Consider the following 17,682-nt stretch of genomic DNA (forward strand, 5'->3'; position numbering starts at 1 on the left):
AGGTATCCTGTCTGAACGATGTGTGCGGGATGTTTCCATTCATCGCCAATGAATATCCGGATCAGTTTTATCGCCTCTTCACGTCGCTTTGTCTACACGCAGGCATCATACATCTAGCAATCACCGTTGCCTTTCAGCATTTGCTGATGTCGGATCTAGAGCGGCTCATTGGACCACTGCGGATGGCGATTCTCTACATCGGTTCGGGGATCGCGGGAAACCTAACCAGTGCAATATTTGTGCCGTATAAGGCTGAGGTACGATCAAATCGTTGGCTTTACCGGAAAGGTAACTCTGCAATGAACGTTGTCTTCGTTTTAGGTTGGTCCACTGCCATCGTTAGCTGGTGTACTGTCATCACTGATGATACAGCTCGTACTGTGTCACTGGAAGAGCTTGAAGAAACCGCACGTAGCTATGATCAAATTACTAGTTATCGGATGTATATTGTTCGGGTTCGGGACACTGCCGTGGCAGGCGAACTTTACCGGCCTGATAGCCGGTCTTATCTTTGGTATTGGGCTGACGCTGACTTTCGTGCCGTTCGTGAACGTGGCGAAGCATAGTAGGAAGAGCAAGGTAAGGTTGATGTCTGTTGGCAATGATGACATGAGTATCAGCTCAAAACATCCCTTTCAAATTATTTCAACCAAGAACTAAGTTAGAAGCTGCTTCTCAGCATAGCGCTTTATTAGCACTAATAGATGGGCTCTTCATACGACATCCATATTTCTACATTTGTGTGCTATAAATATGAGCACCACCTTCACCTGGAGGAAAGACGGGTCGCGGTTTTGGCTGGACATAATTCTTATAAACGATCACATTACGGCGTTTGCTCAGACGCGGCTGATTCTTTATAAATGTGTTTGTTGCTGGAATGTGCTGACCAGTTGAAATGCTGGTTCGAGCACTTTGGAAAGCTTTTTCAAGTGTCGGCCACGCTATCAAGACCTCAGCATGATCCCCCAACGGTTCGACGCATTACCCGTGTCAACACCGAAGCTCCATCAGTGCAGGAGATAGAAACAGCCATCCGTAGCATGAAATCTAACAGGGCCCCAAGGGTCGATCGCATATCAGCTGAGATGCTCAAAGCTGACCCCGTAGTATCCGCACAACTACTGCATCAGCTATTCTGCAACATATGGAAAACCGCGACATTTCCGGCGGACTGGATGCAAGGCGTCTTAGTAAAGGTACCCAAAAAGGGTGACCTGACTGTATGCGATAATTGGCTGGGCATCATGTTACTGTGTATCGTTCTCAAAGTCCTCTGCAAAGTGATCCTTAACCGGATACAGGAGAAGATTGACGCAACTCTCCGACGGCAGCAAGCAGGATTCCGTGCCAGACGATCCTGTGTAGACCATATTGTCACGCTTCGTATCATCCTGCAGGATCCTACCCAGGTAACCAATAGGCAGTTAAAATAGCATTAATTCGGTACCATATGCGCCTTTACAGCAGGTCATTAAATGCTAATCAGCCGTATATGCGCCATTAGTGCTAATTAAATGCAGCTTTTGGCCCAATATACGGCTGAATAAATGCTTATACCTCCTATCCCCCAGATTGTCAAAAATAAAAACAAATATTTTCCCCTGCCCATTTCACGGCTTCCCTTTCTCTACTTTTTTCTCACTCTCCTGTGGAACTTTTGAGGCTTGGGGCACGTCCTGAACTGCTGTTGTTGTTTTTTTAGATGTTTTAGGCGAAATTGGGATTGGATCCCTCGATCCTCTGGTTGACGATGGTGTTGAACCGAGCTACAGAGTAAGCTATAGATGATTAGATAAAGCGCGTTGGATTTTTGATCTATTTAAGGTATGAGTATTACACCGGCAGCAGTTACTTCGTTTTGTTATGAGCTCAGCAGTTGCTGATAATAAAATCGATCATAGGAAACCAACCATGGAATTAATTTGCCATTGACTAAACATGCGAAAAATGATGGCTTCTACAGCCGTGGCACGTAAATTAGAAAGTGGAAATGTGTTATGGTTTTAGCATCACCCATCTCTCTTAGCAGTTTCATGGCAATAAAGTAGCAGTTATGATGCCTGTTGACCAAAACATACCGTGCATTTGAAATTCTACGAAACTGCTGTCAGATTTTAAGTAGCACTTGAATTGTTAATATAGGGCAGTTTAGCAGTCGGACTGCTATGATACGGCAGTAAGCAGGCCGAATGCAGACATGAAACAGAAATACAGCTTATTCAAATGCTTATTGGTTACCTGGGTAGAGCAAATCAATGAATTCCAAGAGTCTCTCTACCTGGTGCTCATTGATTACGAAAAAGATTTCGACCGTCTCAATCACGGAAACATGTGGGAAGCCCTTAGGCGCACTCCCTGAGAACATCATCGGCCTCATTGAAGCACAGTAGAGGGCATTTTTGTGTAGAGTACTGCACAACGGTGTTTTGTCCGATCCCATCCGGCTTGTTGCTGGAGTGAGGCAATGATGTATACTTTCACCGCTACTGTTCCTCATCGTAATCGACGAGATCCTGGTAGGTGCGATTGACCGTGAACCAAATCGTGGATTTTTTTGGCAGCCCATAACCATGGAGCACCTAAATGACTTCGAATTGGCTAATGACGTTGCTCTCCTAGCTCAACGGCGCTCTGATATGCAGAGCAAGCTCGATGATCTTGCCAATCGCTCCTCAGCGGAAGGTCTTACCATCAACGTCAACAAGACCAAATCGTTGGATGTAAACACGGTCAACCCTTCCAGCTACACGGTAGCTGGGAAATCAGTGGAGAATATTGAAAGCTTCCAATATCTTGGTAGCCAAATGGCGGCCGATGGCGGCACCAAGATCGACATAGGTGCACGGATCAAGAAGGCGAGGACTGCTTTTGCGAGTTGAAGAAATGTATGGAAAAACTACCAGATCAGTCGACGCACCAAAATCCGAAGTTTTAACTCGAACGTGAAATCTGTGCTGCTATACGCCAGTGAAACCTGGTGTGTATCAGTGGAGAGCACGCAACGGCTGCAGGTCTTCATCAATAGATGCCTGCGGTATATAATTCGTGCATGGTGGCCTCACAATTGGATCTCCAACGTGGAGCTCCATCGTCGATGTCATCAAAAGCCGATAGCGACAGAAGTTCAGGAGCGAAAGTGGAGGTGAGTCGGCCACACTCTACGCAGGGGCGGAAACGAAATCTGCAAGCAAGCGTTAGATTGGAACCCAACAGGACATCGCAGCAGAGGCAAACCCAGAGGTTCATGGCGGCGTAGCCTCAACAATGAAATCCAGCAAGTCGACAGAAATTTCACCTGACCACAGGTCAAGGCGATGGCTGGCAATCGCCCAGGATGGAAATCTTTCAATCCGGCCCTCTGCACCACCGTGGGTAGGACTAAACAAATAATCTTCACGTTCCTTCAATAATTTCTTCAAAAATTCTCACAAGGATTTCTTTAAGATTTTTTTTCAAAGGATGCCTCACGGAATGTATTCAAGTATTTTCAATCAGGGATTCTTGCAATAAATCCTCCAGGAACTCCTCAAAAGATTTCTTCATTGATTCCATCAAGCAAATATTCTTAGAATATCTTTAGAACATGTCGATCAGGAACTCCTCCGAAATTCCTCCAAACTGCTCTAAGGAATAATAGGAATTACTTTCATGGTTCCCACAACAAATTCCCCCGAGAAATCCTTCAGGAGTTTCTTCATTGATTAATCCTCAAATTCATACAAGGATATCGACAGATTTTTTTTTCAACAATTCATATGTTTAAACAAACGTTACGTTAGGACTTCTTCCACGGATTTCTTTCGGAGTTTATCCAAAGATGCTGCTAGCAATTTATATAAGAATTTCTTCAATAATAATTTAAAAGATTTTTGCAAGGTTACTATCAAGTACAGAAAAACTTGTAGTTAGAATGCACAAATGGTTGCTTATTGACAAAGTGAAAGATGAATTTGTGAAATTTGTGATGGGATTCGAACCCACGACTCCGTATTCGCTAGACCGGCGCTTTAACCAACTAAGCCACAGAACAGGTAATGATTCTGCGGAATAGAAAGCCAAACTGAACCCGAGCCCACATCATGAACAATCCTTTTTTCGCGAACCATCGCTCTTTCGGCTTAGATGCCAATCCACAACACACCCGCGTTGGTGCCCAATAACTACAAGTGAGAGCACTTATTCTCACACTCTGCATACCTATCCACCAAGCAGTCTGTTTGCTGGTGTCTAATTCAGTATGCGTCGAGAGCTCGGCACGGTCGCAAGAATTTCTTCCAACCCGAGCTGAAGAAGATATCAACAGCATAATAAAATATGTTAATTTGGCCTAATAACTGTATAATGGAAACAGTAATTTTTATGTTATCAGCATAACACATTATGTTGTTATAAACTTGTGTGTCATAAGTGGCAAAATAACAATTATCATAAAAAAAATGTTCCTAGAAGAATAATTCAATAACATGTTTTGTTAGATCAATTACAACTTAATAACAGGAAATTTGTGAACTTGTTACTGTTGTGTTATTCTTCATCACATATTTGTACATTCTCTATGGCAGAATAATAACTAAACATGTTCTACAACATAATATATTATTGAAATGTTATCTTGTGGATATATCCCAAAAACTTGAATATATCAAAATAAGATTGCCCAACAAAACATGTTATTAAAAAGATATATTTTGATAAGTTAACAATAACAAATTATGATATAAAAACAGGCTATGTGATTCTGTTGTTATCAATTTGCTATACTCCTCTGCTCGGGAAACTTCCCCTAAGTATTCTTCTGAGTGTTGCTCCAACGACAACATTAAAAATTCCTCCAAGAAATTCTATAGGAATTCCTTTACAGTTTTTATTGGGCTTTTCTAAGGATGTTTCTTTTCAAACATACATTTAACGATATCACCCCTTGGTTAAGTATGTCATCACGAAATTCATATGTATTAATTCATTAGGTAATTCCTTCAAAATTTAATAAAGTATTTTTTTAAGTATTCTTCCAGGAATTATTCAATGATTCCTTTAGGGATTTCGTCAAAGATCAAGAACTCCTTCAGGAATTACACAAATTATTTATTTGGGAATTCCTTCAAATATTATTTACCGTTTTCTTCAAAAGTTCCATCATCAGGCTGCCTCAAAATTATAAATGTAAGGAAGAACGTTACATATTCTTGCAATATGTCCAAATATTCGATCAAGAATGTCTTCCAGACTTTTTGTAGGAATTCCATCAATGTTTTTAATTAATCCTTCAAAGAGTTCCTTGATTAGCTTTATCAAGAATTTCTGTAGGATTTTCTTTATACATTTCTTTAAGAAATCCTCCAAGGTTTCCTTTAGGAACTCCTAAAAATAACTGCAATTAATTTTTCATGCAGTTATTCCACGAATTTTCTTAAAAAATCCGTTCAGGATACAAATGCTTCAAAAAACCTGTAGCAATCTATCAAAAACCCATTCTGGAGATCCTCCATAGAAATCTATACAATTCATAAAAAAAATCAAGAATTTCTACAAAGATGCTTTTAGAAATTATCGAAAAATGTTTGCAGATATTCTTGTAGGAACTACCAGATCAATTCTTGGAGAAATTCTTTAAGGAATTATTGTTGGATTTCCTGGAAAACCCACTAAAAATCAGATAATTAATACTAGGATAAATGCTTGAGGAAATCTAAAATTTTCTTGAAGGATTTTTTAAGGAATTCAAAATCTTTGCAGAAATCGAGAAGAACTTTTTGAATCATTGAAGAAATTACTATTGAATTCCTTACAGGAATTTTTGTGCAGATCTTTGGAAAAATTTCTGATTGATATTTTGCAGAAATTTGTAAAGAAATATTTAAAGGATTTTCTGACAAAAATATTTAAAAATATTGCAGCTCCTTGAAGAATCTTTGAAAAAAATCCTACCGCAATCATTGATGAAATGAATTAGAAAACTCTTCGAAACTTTTTTAATTACATCATTGTAATAATAATTAAAAATCTTATGAATTGTAACAGAAATACTTGATGAAATCCTTGTAGGAATTCCTGAAAAAAAAACAAAAATTCGCAGGAGGACAATTTTTGGAAGAAATACTAAGAATTCAGAGAAGAGAAGAATTTAGGAAGAGCAATTCCTAAAGGCATCCTTGACGAAATCTCTAACATAGTTCTTTGAGGAATATCTGAGAAAATCCTTCAAAAAATTCCCGAAAAAAATCCTTTGACAACATTCCAAAGTAATTGTTTGGGAAATATGTAAGAAAATCATTGAAGGAACTTCTAGATTTATCCATAGAGAAATCATTAAAGGGATTCAAGGAGAAATTCTTAGGGTATTCAAGAAAAAAAATCCTGACGGAATTCTTGGCCAAATATTTAACGACGTTTTTGCTGGAGGCTTTTTTAAAACATTCTGAAAGAATCCTAGAGGATTATACAGGTCGGACTCGATTATCCGGGTGACTCCAAAATTATTTCACCCCGGATAATCGAATCACCCGGATAATCGAGCCATGCTTCTTTTCTTTGGTTTTTGATGTTCTTCAATCAAAAACTGTTCGTTAAACATAGAAGCTGACATACATGACGTTTAAGTGCCTAAACTCAACGTCTGGTATTGTAATAACCATGTATTTTGAAAAATGAAATTTTAGCTGAAAAATGTGAAAAAATAAAAATTATTTTCTAATAGGCTAAATTCTATTTACAGGTGTCGTATTTGATGTTCATCGCAGTTTTTGACATATTTTAATCTAAAAATTTGTAAACAAGGCAGAAACAAACTTTTCCCCGGATAATCGAGCCATTTTTGCCGGATAATCGAGCCCCGGATAATCGGGCCCCCGGTTAATTGAATCCCCGGATAATCGAGTCCGACCTGTATACAGAAATTATAATAAATACTTCATGGAAGAATTCGTGAAGAAATCGGAGGAGAAATTCCTTAAGGATTCCTTGGAGGAAGTTTTGATAAAATTCTTGGATGATTTTCTTATGATGTCCTTAAAGGAACTCCTTGTTGCAAATTTGGGAAAATCCCTAGAGAGAAACGTGAAGCAATTTTTAAGGGAATTTTTAAAGAATTTTCAAAAGTAATCTTTGTAGCACCACCTGTTATAACTATAAATAAACTGTTATTGAATAATGAGGAAAATGTCTGAAGATATTCTAAAGAATTGATTAAAACAATACTTGATGATATTCTTCCAGGAACTTTTTAATTCTGAAAGAATCCTTAAAGTAATCGCTAAAGCAATCCTTGAAGGTACTACTAAAGTAATCTTTGGAGGCATATTCGGAGACACTTCCGAAGAACTATTATAAAATACTTTTATGAGAACTACTGGATTGCTCCTAGGAGAACTGATTGATTGATTTATCTTTATTATAGAGACTTTCAGCCCTTGGCTGGTTTTCTGGAGGAATAGCTGTAAGAATTCATGAAGTAATTCCTGAAGATTTTTTTTAAATTTTAGTTTTCGAAAATCCTGCAGTTATTCCTGGAGGAATTCCTGGAATATTTCTTGTAGGATTTCCTGAGGTATTTCCCGGAACAATTCCTAGAGGAATTCCTGGAACAATTCCAGGATAAATTCGTAGAGCAATTCCTGGAGAAATTCCTGAAGTTATTCCTGAAGGAACTCCTGGAGTATTTGCTGAAGGAATTTCTGAAATATATCCTGGAGTATATCCAAGAGCATATCTAAGAAGAATTCCTGGAGGACTCCCTGGAGGTATTCCTTGAGGAATGACTGATGGAATTCTTAGAAGAACCCCTGTTGGAGTTGCTGGAGGAACCCATGGAAGATTTTCTGGAGGACACCCTGTACAATTTTCTTTAGGAATCCCTTGACAATTTCCTAGCAGTTTTTCATGGAGAAAGTCCTGGAGGAATCTTTGGAGAAATTACCCGGGAAAATTACCCGGAAAAATAACCTGGAGGAATTTCTGGCAGAATTCCTGGAGGAAACTCTGAGGGAATCGCTGGAAGAATTTCTGGAAGAACCGCTTGAGGAATCCCTGGAGGAAATCATGGATGAATTTCTGAAGGAGCTCTGGAGAAATTCCTGGAGAAATATCTGAATGAATTCCTGGATGAGTCCATGGATGCATCCATGGAGGAATTCACTAAGGAACCCCTGGAACAATTTCTAGAGAAATCCCTGGAGGAATTCCTGGGAAATTTCCTGGCGAAATCCCTGGAAAACTAACTCCTGAAGGAATTTCAGCATAGTTCCTGAAGAAAGTAATTTCCGAGAAACTCGTGAAGAATTTCACGGGAAGTCCAGGAGGCATTTCCTCGGAACTCGTAGAGGTTTTCTCGGAGACTCCTGGAAGAATTTCTAAGGAAGGCCTGGAGGAATTGCCCACACTTTAAAATACTATAAAGAACATTTGTATGTCAGTGGATACAGGGGGTGGCCAAAATGTTTGGGATAGTCAACTTTTTTGCTCACACTAAAAAATTTAACATGCTGTAACTTTTCATAGAGTGCATCAAACAATCTCAAATTTTGACTGTTTGTGAACCTATCATATGTGCATCATTGGTACAAATTTGGGCTCGAATGAATAATTTTTCGCGAAGTTAGAACCGTTCGGGTAAAACGCTATTTTTTAGACATCTCATTTTTGGGCTGTCATATCTCGGAAACCAGTAAACCAAATTGAATGCATTTTTTAACGTTTGTCAACAATATATTGATACTCAATACAACATGATAAAATATAAAATTTTCTTACGGCGAATTAAGTTATACCGGGTTGAAATTTTTACCCATATAGAAGAAAATAAATCAAATTTACAATACCACACAAAAATTACCAAATGTGTTCTTCCTTTAATCTAAATAGGCTCTAATATATCTGATTTAAGATAACTTGAGAACAGAAGTGGAAAATCTTTGGACATCAACACTAAAATTTATTGACATTGAAGTAAAAAAAAAAAATATTTTCGAGAAAAATCCAAAAAGTGTCAATCCGTGATAACTTTTTTCAAAGTTCAAAAAGTATCTTTATTTTAATAGTTTGTGAAGCATTTAAATATTGTTAGTGTGCTCAAAATTTCATTCAATTCGGTTTACTGGTTTCCGAGATATGACAGCTCAAAAATGAGTTGTCTAAAAAATAGTGTTTTGCCCGAACGGTTCTAACTTTGCGAAAGTTTGATCAATTGAGCCCAAATTTGTACCAATGATGCACGTATGATAGGTTGACAAACAGTCAAAATTTGAGATTTTTTGATGCACTCTATGAAAAGTTATAGCATGTTGAACTTTTTTGTGGAGAAAAAAAAGTTGCCTATCCCAAACATTTTGGCCATCCCCTGTTTATAATAGGATAAGGATATATTAAAAATATTATGAGAAACAACAGAGGTAATTGTGAAAGAATAACATCGATAAAGTAAAGCGATACAAGAGTAGAGTCTGTAGAGCTTGAAAGTCTTAATTCCAGAATAGTTTGGTTGACCTAGATCACCAAGTGAATGTTGCTAAGTTATCAGAATTGCACTCTGAGGCTCTAAGAGTAGCGTAGATTATATTCCGCAAGCATTAGCTACAATAAAAATATCCTTAGATTTACATATATTGCGACCCATACTTCAAAATACATTGGGTCCATTTTTGTATGCCACTGGGACACCCAAATAGTATCACATAGAGATACTCGTAATATAATGAGGTGCAACAGACACAATCGTAAAGAAATTATGCCGATAGAGTGAAAAGAAACAAGAGAAGAGCCTGTCAGGGTTGTTACGAGAAGCGTGGAAAAAAATCCGCGCCAAATCCGCGCGAGCAAAATTTGAATCCGCGCCAAATCCGCGCGACTGTGAAAATGAATTCGCGCCAAATCCGCGAGTTCCGTAAAGTTTAATTTTTCTACATTTAGTATAAATTCAACCTTAAACTTGTACAGTCTACAATAGTGTATGAAGAAAAGGCACTTTCAACTGGAATGGACTATTTGAGTGCTGTGTGGGAACTGAACTTTTATTTCGTAAATTAACGCAGTCTATCTTAAATATTCTAAGCTTTCTACAATTTAGAGACGTTTTGCCAGAACTTTATTTCATATATTTTTTCAGCAATACTTCTTCATTTTTTAGCGAAATCGCTGTACCAATCTACAGAGCGTTCTTGGATAAATCCGTCAGAACCCGTCATCCAACCAAAAGATACGTGAAGAAATTTCTAGTAAAGAAAATTTATGGAGGTATCCCTAAAACCCTTGGAAAGACCTGAATGAAACGGGAGAATTCATGAAGTTTTTAAATACAGTACCTGATACAAACTTTTTCAAAGAATTCTCAAAATAATGAGTATGAATTTGAGTAGGGTAATGCTTAGAAATTAACTTTGAGAATTTTTTTTTAGTAATATCTGGAGGATCCCAGTGAGACATTCTAGAAAGAAACTTTAGATAAGTATTATCCATGGAGAATACTTTAGGACTCGTTCATGAACTATGTGAACTATTAGGGGGTAGGGAATAGTCTGGCCATAGTCTACGCTTCATACTTATTTCGAAAATTTTATATGGACAAAGTCTGTGAGGATGGATGGGAGGTGGTTTTGGAATGGCCAAAAAGGAGTTTACGTACTTTATGGACAGCGCCTTAAGGAAAAACTGAAGAAATGCCAAGAGGAATGCCTGTAAAAAATTGAAATTTTCAATTCCTCCGCAGTTATACTACTAAAAAATCCCTACAGCAATCATTGGAGGAAACTCTGGGGAAATTCTTGAAAGACAATGTTGCAATGTTTTTTAAAGATTTCCTTGCAGGTTTAAAATTCCTTTAGGATTTTTTTCTAGAATTTCCCCAGTTATTTATCCATTAAATCCTTTGGAGATTCCTCAAGGGTTTTTTCCAAAGTTTTCACATGGATCGATATACATTTTTATAGATTTACTTCATGATGTCTCGACAGATTTTCCTAGGATTCTAAGGATTTGTAAGGATTTTTACTAGTAATGCTTCTAGACCTATGTGGTAGATCACTCTGAAAATTCCAACTTAAATCTGTTCTTACGGAAACTTTTCTAGTGGCTTCTGATGGATGAATTACTCCAGACATGGATTGCTAAGAAATATTTGAAATTCTTAGGAGCAATTTATTGATGATTGATTTTTTTTATTTCATCAGCGTGTACGACTTGCGTCAGCGTGGAGCTGGGGACTAAATACTAACTACAAACACGCATGATCATAACCGTATTGGAAATCTTGGGGAAATAGTTGCAGAATTTCACCAAAGAAATATTGTGTGGAGTTTCAACCAATTTTATAAGGGATTCTAGTATTTCAGCAGTGCTTTACTTGACAATTCAACTAAGAACTCTTATAGTTTTGTCAAAAACTTTCGAGCATTTTCTTTAGTACTTTCTGTCGATATTTCTACAGGATTTTTTTGTTATAAAACAAAAATCAGACACTTGCATTAGCACAGAAAAAAGAGAAGAACAGCAGATGAAAGTTCATTCACAAAGATCTTAAGAATAATATCAAAAGAGATTCTTAAACGAATTCCGGGGATGCACCCTGAAGAAAACCCTTGATGATTTCCTGGATTTTGTTATGGAATTCCTAAAAATTATTCGGAGTAGAGCTCAAGCTCAGTATATTCCTGTAAATCCAACAAGTATTGTTTGCTATGTCAGTTATTATATTATACGTTAAATTATATGATCATTTACAAAGGTGAGGAAGTACTAGCATGTTTTTCTTAAGTACATTGTAAAACTAATTATGCAAAATGAAGTTTATTGCTACGAAATAAACTACATTGATGTAACTAAGCTGGTTTTATTTCAAATTTTCTAGATCAATTTCGTATTGATTTATTACCGAAACATTATCCAAATATTTAAAGGCTGTACGATTCATATCAACCGGAATTTCAAGCACAAAAATGGCTTAACTCTTAGTATTATTACATGCAAGATTTACAGAACATAGTAATTCGACGGGATTCATCAATCGCTGGTTGGTAGATAAAAAGAAGATAATCTCACACAACAAAACTACGATGCAAATAAAATCATGTACACTCAATAAAATTTGCATGATGGTACAGCAAAATCAATTCCGCGCCAAATCCGCGCGAGGGCCGAATTCTAGAGGCAAATCCGCGAAAATCGCGAAATCCGCGGAATTCGCGAAATCCGCGCTGTTGTAACAACCCTGCCTGTAGACCTTGAAGGTCCTAACTCCAGAATAGTTTGGAAAGCCTGTAATATCCCTACATTCATCCCTACATTCAAAAGCATTTTAGCTGAACACTGAGGCTCCATCTGCAGTATAGAGTGCATTCCACAAATATTGTTTACAACTACAGCATATTACAATGTGTAGATATCGTAACCCAAACTTCAAAGTGTATCGGAGGCTATTTGCATTTCACGGAATGTCCAACTACCACAATATCAAGTTGCTCGTAGCATTGCGAGGTATAATGGACATCAACGTGACTAAATTTCTTGAACAGAGTGAACAAAAACGATGGTAGATGTTGTAGATCTTTAGAAAATGAATTTCAGAGTAGTTTGGATGACCTAGATCTCCCAGTTTATGTACCATGAATTTTCTAAGGGTGCTTTGAGGCTTTATGAGTACCGTACCTAGACAATGTTCTGTGATCATTCATCGTGTATAAAATTTGGTTAGGAATGTTGGATTTGTGTCACAAACTTCGGAGTACTTAGTGGAGGCCTTAGAATAGCTCTGGGATCAAAACTTCAACAGACTATGATGGGTACCCCAGCAAAGTCCAACAACATAATGATAGCAAATCCAAAACACGATTTGTAATCAGCAGCAAATTGATATCATATTTTGATATCGGTTTATCTTGATTATATTTGATTTCAAAGTTTGATCTCAATAATTTCAAAACTTCTAGGCATTCTTGTATGGTTCATTTAATCATTTGTACAATTATCTTATTGAATTTAGGGATCCATATTAACCGCAAAAAATCTACATTTAACGATTTTTTTCATTTTTTTCACTGATTGCAAAAACAGTTATTAATTTGCTATCACTGATGGCAGGAGCTGTTTTCAACTTGCTGTTACGGGAACATTTTTCTGCTCTCATTTTTGATGTTTTAACCGTTAAAACGACCAAAACGACAACAACCTGAGTTATCAAAATTAGCAATATCACAACATCAAAACTAGTTTTCAATTTGCTATCAGACTTTATTCGGGTAGTAATACATTGCATGTTAAGGGTCAGTGAAAACTATTGATGATTAGCAAAATGATGAAATTTGAGCAAAAACAAAATACAAAAAAAGCCACGTATTTCCGGCTCCCAGCAAAAGGGGGGAGTGTGCAATAGGGGGAGGTACCATGCATTTCTTAGCACAACTATTCCCCTTGAGTATAAAAAAATCCAGGGTAAAATGTTTTAAAACAAAGAATATATTGCATTTCTACGAAAAGAAGATCGTCCTGGGTGTTTACGGGTTAAAAGTATTGTAAAGTACTTTAACCCTAGTATGATATTGGGGTCAATATGATCCAGACAGGCATGCTGAACGTGCACTACGCCAGCGTGGTTCGAAAATGCTAACATCCTAGGAGGGTTAAAAGAGAATATTTGACAAAATCGGTTAAGGAATCTCTAAATGAATTGCTGAAGTAACCATTGATAGATTTCCTGAAGAAATCCTTGTCAGAACTTCTGATGTTGTTGGTAGAGTTAGAAGAGAAATCGTTAAATGAATTTCTAAATTAATACTTGGATAAATGTGCGATGAAATCCTCTAAGAAATTTCTTGGAAGAGTAACACTGGTTGACATTGGATCCCGCATTTTCACCACTTACTCCATTTTAGATGGATGTTGACCCACTGATTCCAAATCTGACTTCGGATTTGCTGTAACACGTACAATTTTTGAGAAAAATAGAATTTTAATGACAAAATTTAATATTTTCGTTCACAACTTGCGCACAATTCAGTGAATAGAAACGAGTTATGGCAGATTATGAACGAACATTGTATCCTGGCGAATCGAATTCGACCTTGGATTAGGCTGATTCTAACTGAATCCGAAACTATTCGGGAAAAGTGAAATTTAGAACTAATTAGTGTTTGTTGTTTTTTCGTAAAAAATATATATAATACTAATACACATATTTCCTACATTTCAGGTTAATCTTATTTGGACATGCGTGATCGTTCAGCTGATCATCTACGCCGTGATGTTCATCATCTTCTACGTCTTTCCCTTGCTATTTTCCTCGTTCAACTTTATCGACGGAAATCAACTGACGGGTCATGGATCTGCCCATGGCTACCATGACCACTACAATCTGTACGAAAGCTTTCCTAACTACAATCCCATGAGTGGCAACGGCCACGTCCACAACCATGGTAGTGGTGGCGGAATCATTAACAATGGAAATCCGTACGTCACGACGTACGACTCGAACAACAAATACAAATCACTACCGGGCCACAATGGCGGTATCTTGCACAATCATCACGAGTACGGTGGGGGTGGCGGGGGCGGAGGAAGTGGTGGTATCAGCATGTCCGGCGGTATCAATAGGATTAGCAGTAGCAACAATAATAAAAATAATAATTTGATGAAAGGAACTTTGTGTGAGAAGGGACAATGTGTCCAACGTCAGCCGCGTAGCGCTGACACGAATGCATGACGTCGATGTTTCCTCCTGTTTACGTCGTTGGAGTTACTTTTCGTCTTGTTTGTTCTGCTGGCCCTGTACGATGTCGATGATTTCCAGGTCATTTATCAGTTCATCATGTGATACAACCCACAAAGTAGTGACAAAATATTCAAATTTTATATCTAACTTTCCAACCACAATGTGATCTTAAACCGTATCTTAGTTGAAAATACTTAGTTCAAAGGGGGCGTGTAGAATTCGTATGTACACCTTAAATCGAAAAATCAAAAAAAAAAATAACGAAGCGTTACATTATAAGACACCTATCACCCGGTTATGCTTACGTTCCCTAAGTCCCGGTCTTTTTCCTTAACTTTACACGATTTTCTAATACCTATAGTGAATATTATCATATACAAAACACACAAAAACAAAAAAGTTTAAAAACAAGTGAAAAGGCATGCGATTGCGACGAATGTGAGAAAACGAAACCAATTCTTAGAATTGCCCTCAGTTAGTTCGAATAGCTATCCTTCTATGATATTGATTGAACATAAATGATATGAATTTCAGAAGAGCAAAAAAAACAAGAAAGCAAACGAAGTAAACAAGTAAAGTGAATTTTGATTTATAAACTAACACAAGGAAACAAAAGAAAAAAATAACAGAAAACAAGTCAAGGAAGAAGTGTACGCAAATTCTAATAAAACCTCTATTTCAATTTAAACATGTTTACATACTTGTTATAATGGATCAGAAAAGAACTTTCCAAGTGAGCTCAATCATATCTTTGTAAAGCGGCTGTTCGCGTATGAAGAAATGAAGTGTTTCAGGGCAACATATCAGTTTGATCTATTTTCTCCAGAAATGCTTAGAACGTATTGTGGATCATCACATCCGTGATGTTCATCTGGCCAACGTGCCTCTTCATGTGAACCAACATACTTACCAATCTGGATAGTCCACAGTGGCTCTTTCACACAAGGTTGTTTACGACATCAAGAAGGCATTCACTTAAAAGCAACCCTGCTTGGGTGTTTTCTTAGATATCGAGGGTGTTTTTGACAACGTGCCTTTCGATGACATATTGGAAGCCGCACGGGGTCATGGTATATCTCCAATGATTTCCTATTGGATTCACCAAATGTTGAAACACCGATAACTTTTCCCGACATTGCGTCAATCAGCTGTTAGGGAATTGAGTGTTTGTGGATGTCCCCAAAGGGGAGTATTGTCACCATTTTTGTGGAATCTCATAGCAGATACGCTATTGAGGCAACTCAATAATAGCGGTTTTCCTACTTATGTATTAATGGTTTTGCTGATGACTACGTAACATTGCTAGTTATGAATGTGAATCATCAGGGTGATTTCGATCTGAAGCAAAGCGCCTTTCAGGTAGTTCAGGGTTTTTTCGATAATATGGCCTTTCGGTTTATCCAAGAAAATCATCTATCGTTCTTTTCGCGGAGAGGCGAAACGTAATGCCATTAGACCTTTGCATCTCTTTGGTTTTGAAATCGATGTGATTGAACAGTAGACCTGTTCACTTTGAAACTTTTTTTCTCCGATTCTCCGTGACACATCAAATTATCAATCCACATGTAAAACCAAGTCTTCAGTCCAAAATTGAGCCAAATTGATGAAGATTTAAAGGTGTATCAAATCGATTTTGTGTTTTTTTGGCCGTTTTCACAGAAATCTACTCAGAAATTCAAAAAACTGCTCCGAAAAGATGCCGGAGATACCGTTAATATATAGTTAGAACAATACCCAAGCAACCAAAAGTTCGGATAAAATAGCATGTTTGGGCTTAATCAGCTATTCGAAGATATATGAATAGCATTCTATTCAGCTCACTTTTTAAGTGATTAACCGAACTTCAGTTCACAAAAAGTACACTTGTGTCGAAAAAATGAAAAAAAAATGTTTAGTCCTCAAAAGTAATTTATTATTAAGACCCATTAGTTCATGTGGAATCCAAATTGACTAATACCTTGAAATAATGTTTGATGTTTTTTACTTACTGAGATTTGAACTCGGGATCTCCTCGTTGAAAGTCGGTGCCTAACCACTACTCCATGTATGTGTTGTTATGCACTGTGGGATTTTACTCAATGTGCTGATATCATATAGTAGAGCTCAATCAGGTTCGCGTGTGAACTTTCCCTGAACTTGGAATAGTTTTTGAAGTCGAAAGTTCGAAAGAAGTTCACGTGGAACTTCTTGTGAACTTACGCAGTTTGACATTCTCAGTTTGTTGTGATTCGCAGTACAAAGCAATAAATTAAGGCCAGTGTATCGACTTCAAGAAAAGATTATAAGTTTTCAGCTTGGTTTTCAGTGAATACGATTGCGTCGATTACCGGTGCGCTGCAGTGACAAGTGAGACGGGTGGGAAAATATCCAGCAAAGCTGGAAATTTTTTGTGCGCAGCCGAAAAACCCCCGGCGGCATCCTGGGGGGAACAGTTTTCCGCTGCGGGGGCAGCCTTTGAGCCACACAATACGGATCCTTTGCGTTAAGTACGTTCATATATTATAGTGGAACAAAGCGTACTTGTGAAATTAACACAAGCTGTGGCTGCTGGGCTCGATTTCCGAGTGATTTAATTGAATGAGAACTTCTCCCCGGCCCCGCTGTCGCCGAAGTTCAAGTGAAGTTCACTTTTGGTACGGTTAATATTTATCCGAACTTTCAGTAGTAAGTTCAAAACAAGTTCGGAACGGATGATTACAAGTTGTTGGAATATGTTCAAATGAACTATATTTGAATTTTAAAGGCACGCAAAAGTTCAACATGAGTTCGGTTAATATTTGATTGAACTCTGTTTTAAAGTTCAACATAAGTTCTTTTTGAACCTTTTTTCGACTTTAATGTCGTTTTGAAGAGAAGTCAAAAGCTTGTACATGTACTTCCAAGTTCATAAACAATACAAGAGTAACTTTTTGGAGAATTAAGTTCAACGAAACCTGGAATTGAACCGAACTTGAACTTCTGAGTTCGTTCTTCAAGTGGAATCCGAA

At 37.5% G+C, this 17,682-nt stretch overlaps 1 protein-coding gene across 1 annotated transcript in view; it reads left to right on the forward strand.

Moving 5' to 3' along the window:
* The window catches only part of LOC115269560 (inactive rhomboid protein 1), a 33,417-nt gene extending 18,034 nt beyond the window's left edge, over nucleotides 1-15,383 (forward strand). Inside the window, exons 5-7 of the mRNA XM_029878364.2 lie at nucleotides 3-257; nucleotides 322-579; nucleotides 14,177-15,383. Of these exons, the coding sequence (XP_029734224.2) occupies nucleotides 3-257; nucleotides 322-579; nucleotides 14,177-14,686 (1,023 nt within the window). The 3' untranslated portion in view covers nucleotides 14,687-15,383. The remainder of the gene's footprint in view (nucleotides 1-2; nucleotides 258-321; nucleotides 580-14,176) is intronic.
* The last annotated feature ends 2,299 nt before the right edge of the window (nucleotides 15,384-17,682 follow it).

The sequence above is a fragment of the Aedes albopictus genome, chromosome 3 (assembly GCF_035046485.1).
Source record: "Aedes albopictus strain Foshan chromosome 3, AalbF5, whole genome shotgun sequence".
NCBI lineage: Eukaryota > Metazoa > Arthropoda > Insecta > Diptera > Culicidae > Aedes > Aedes albopictus.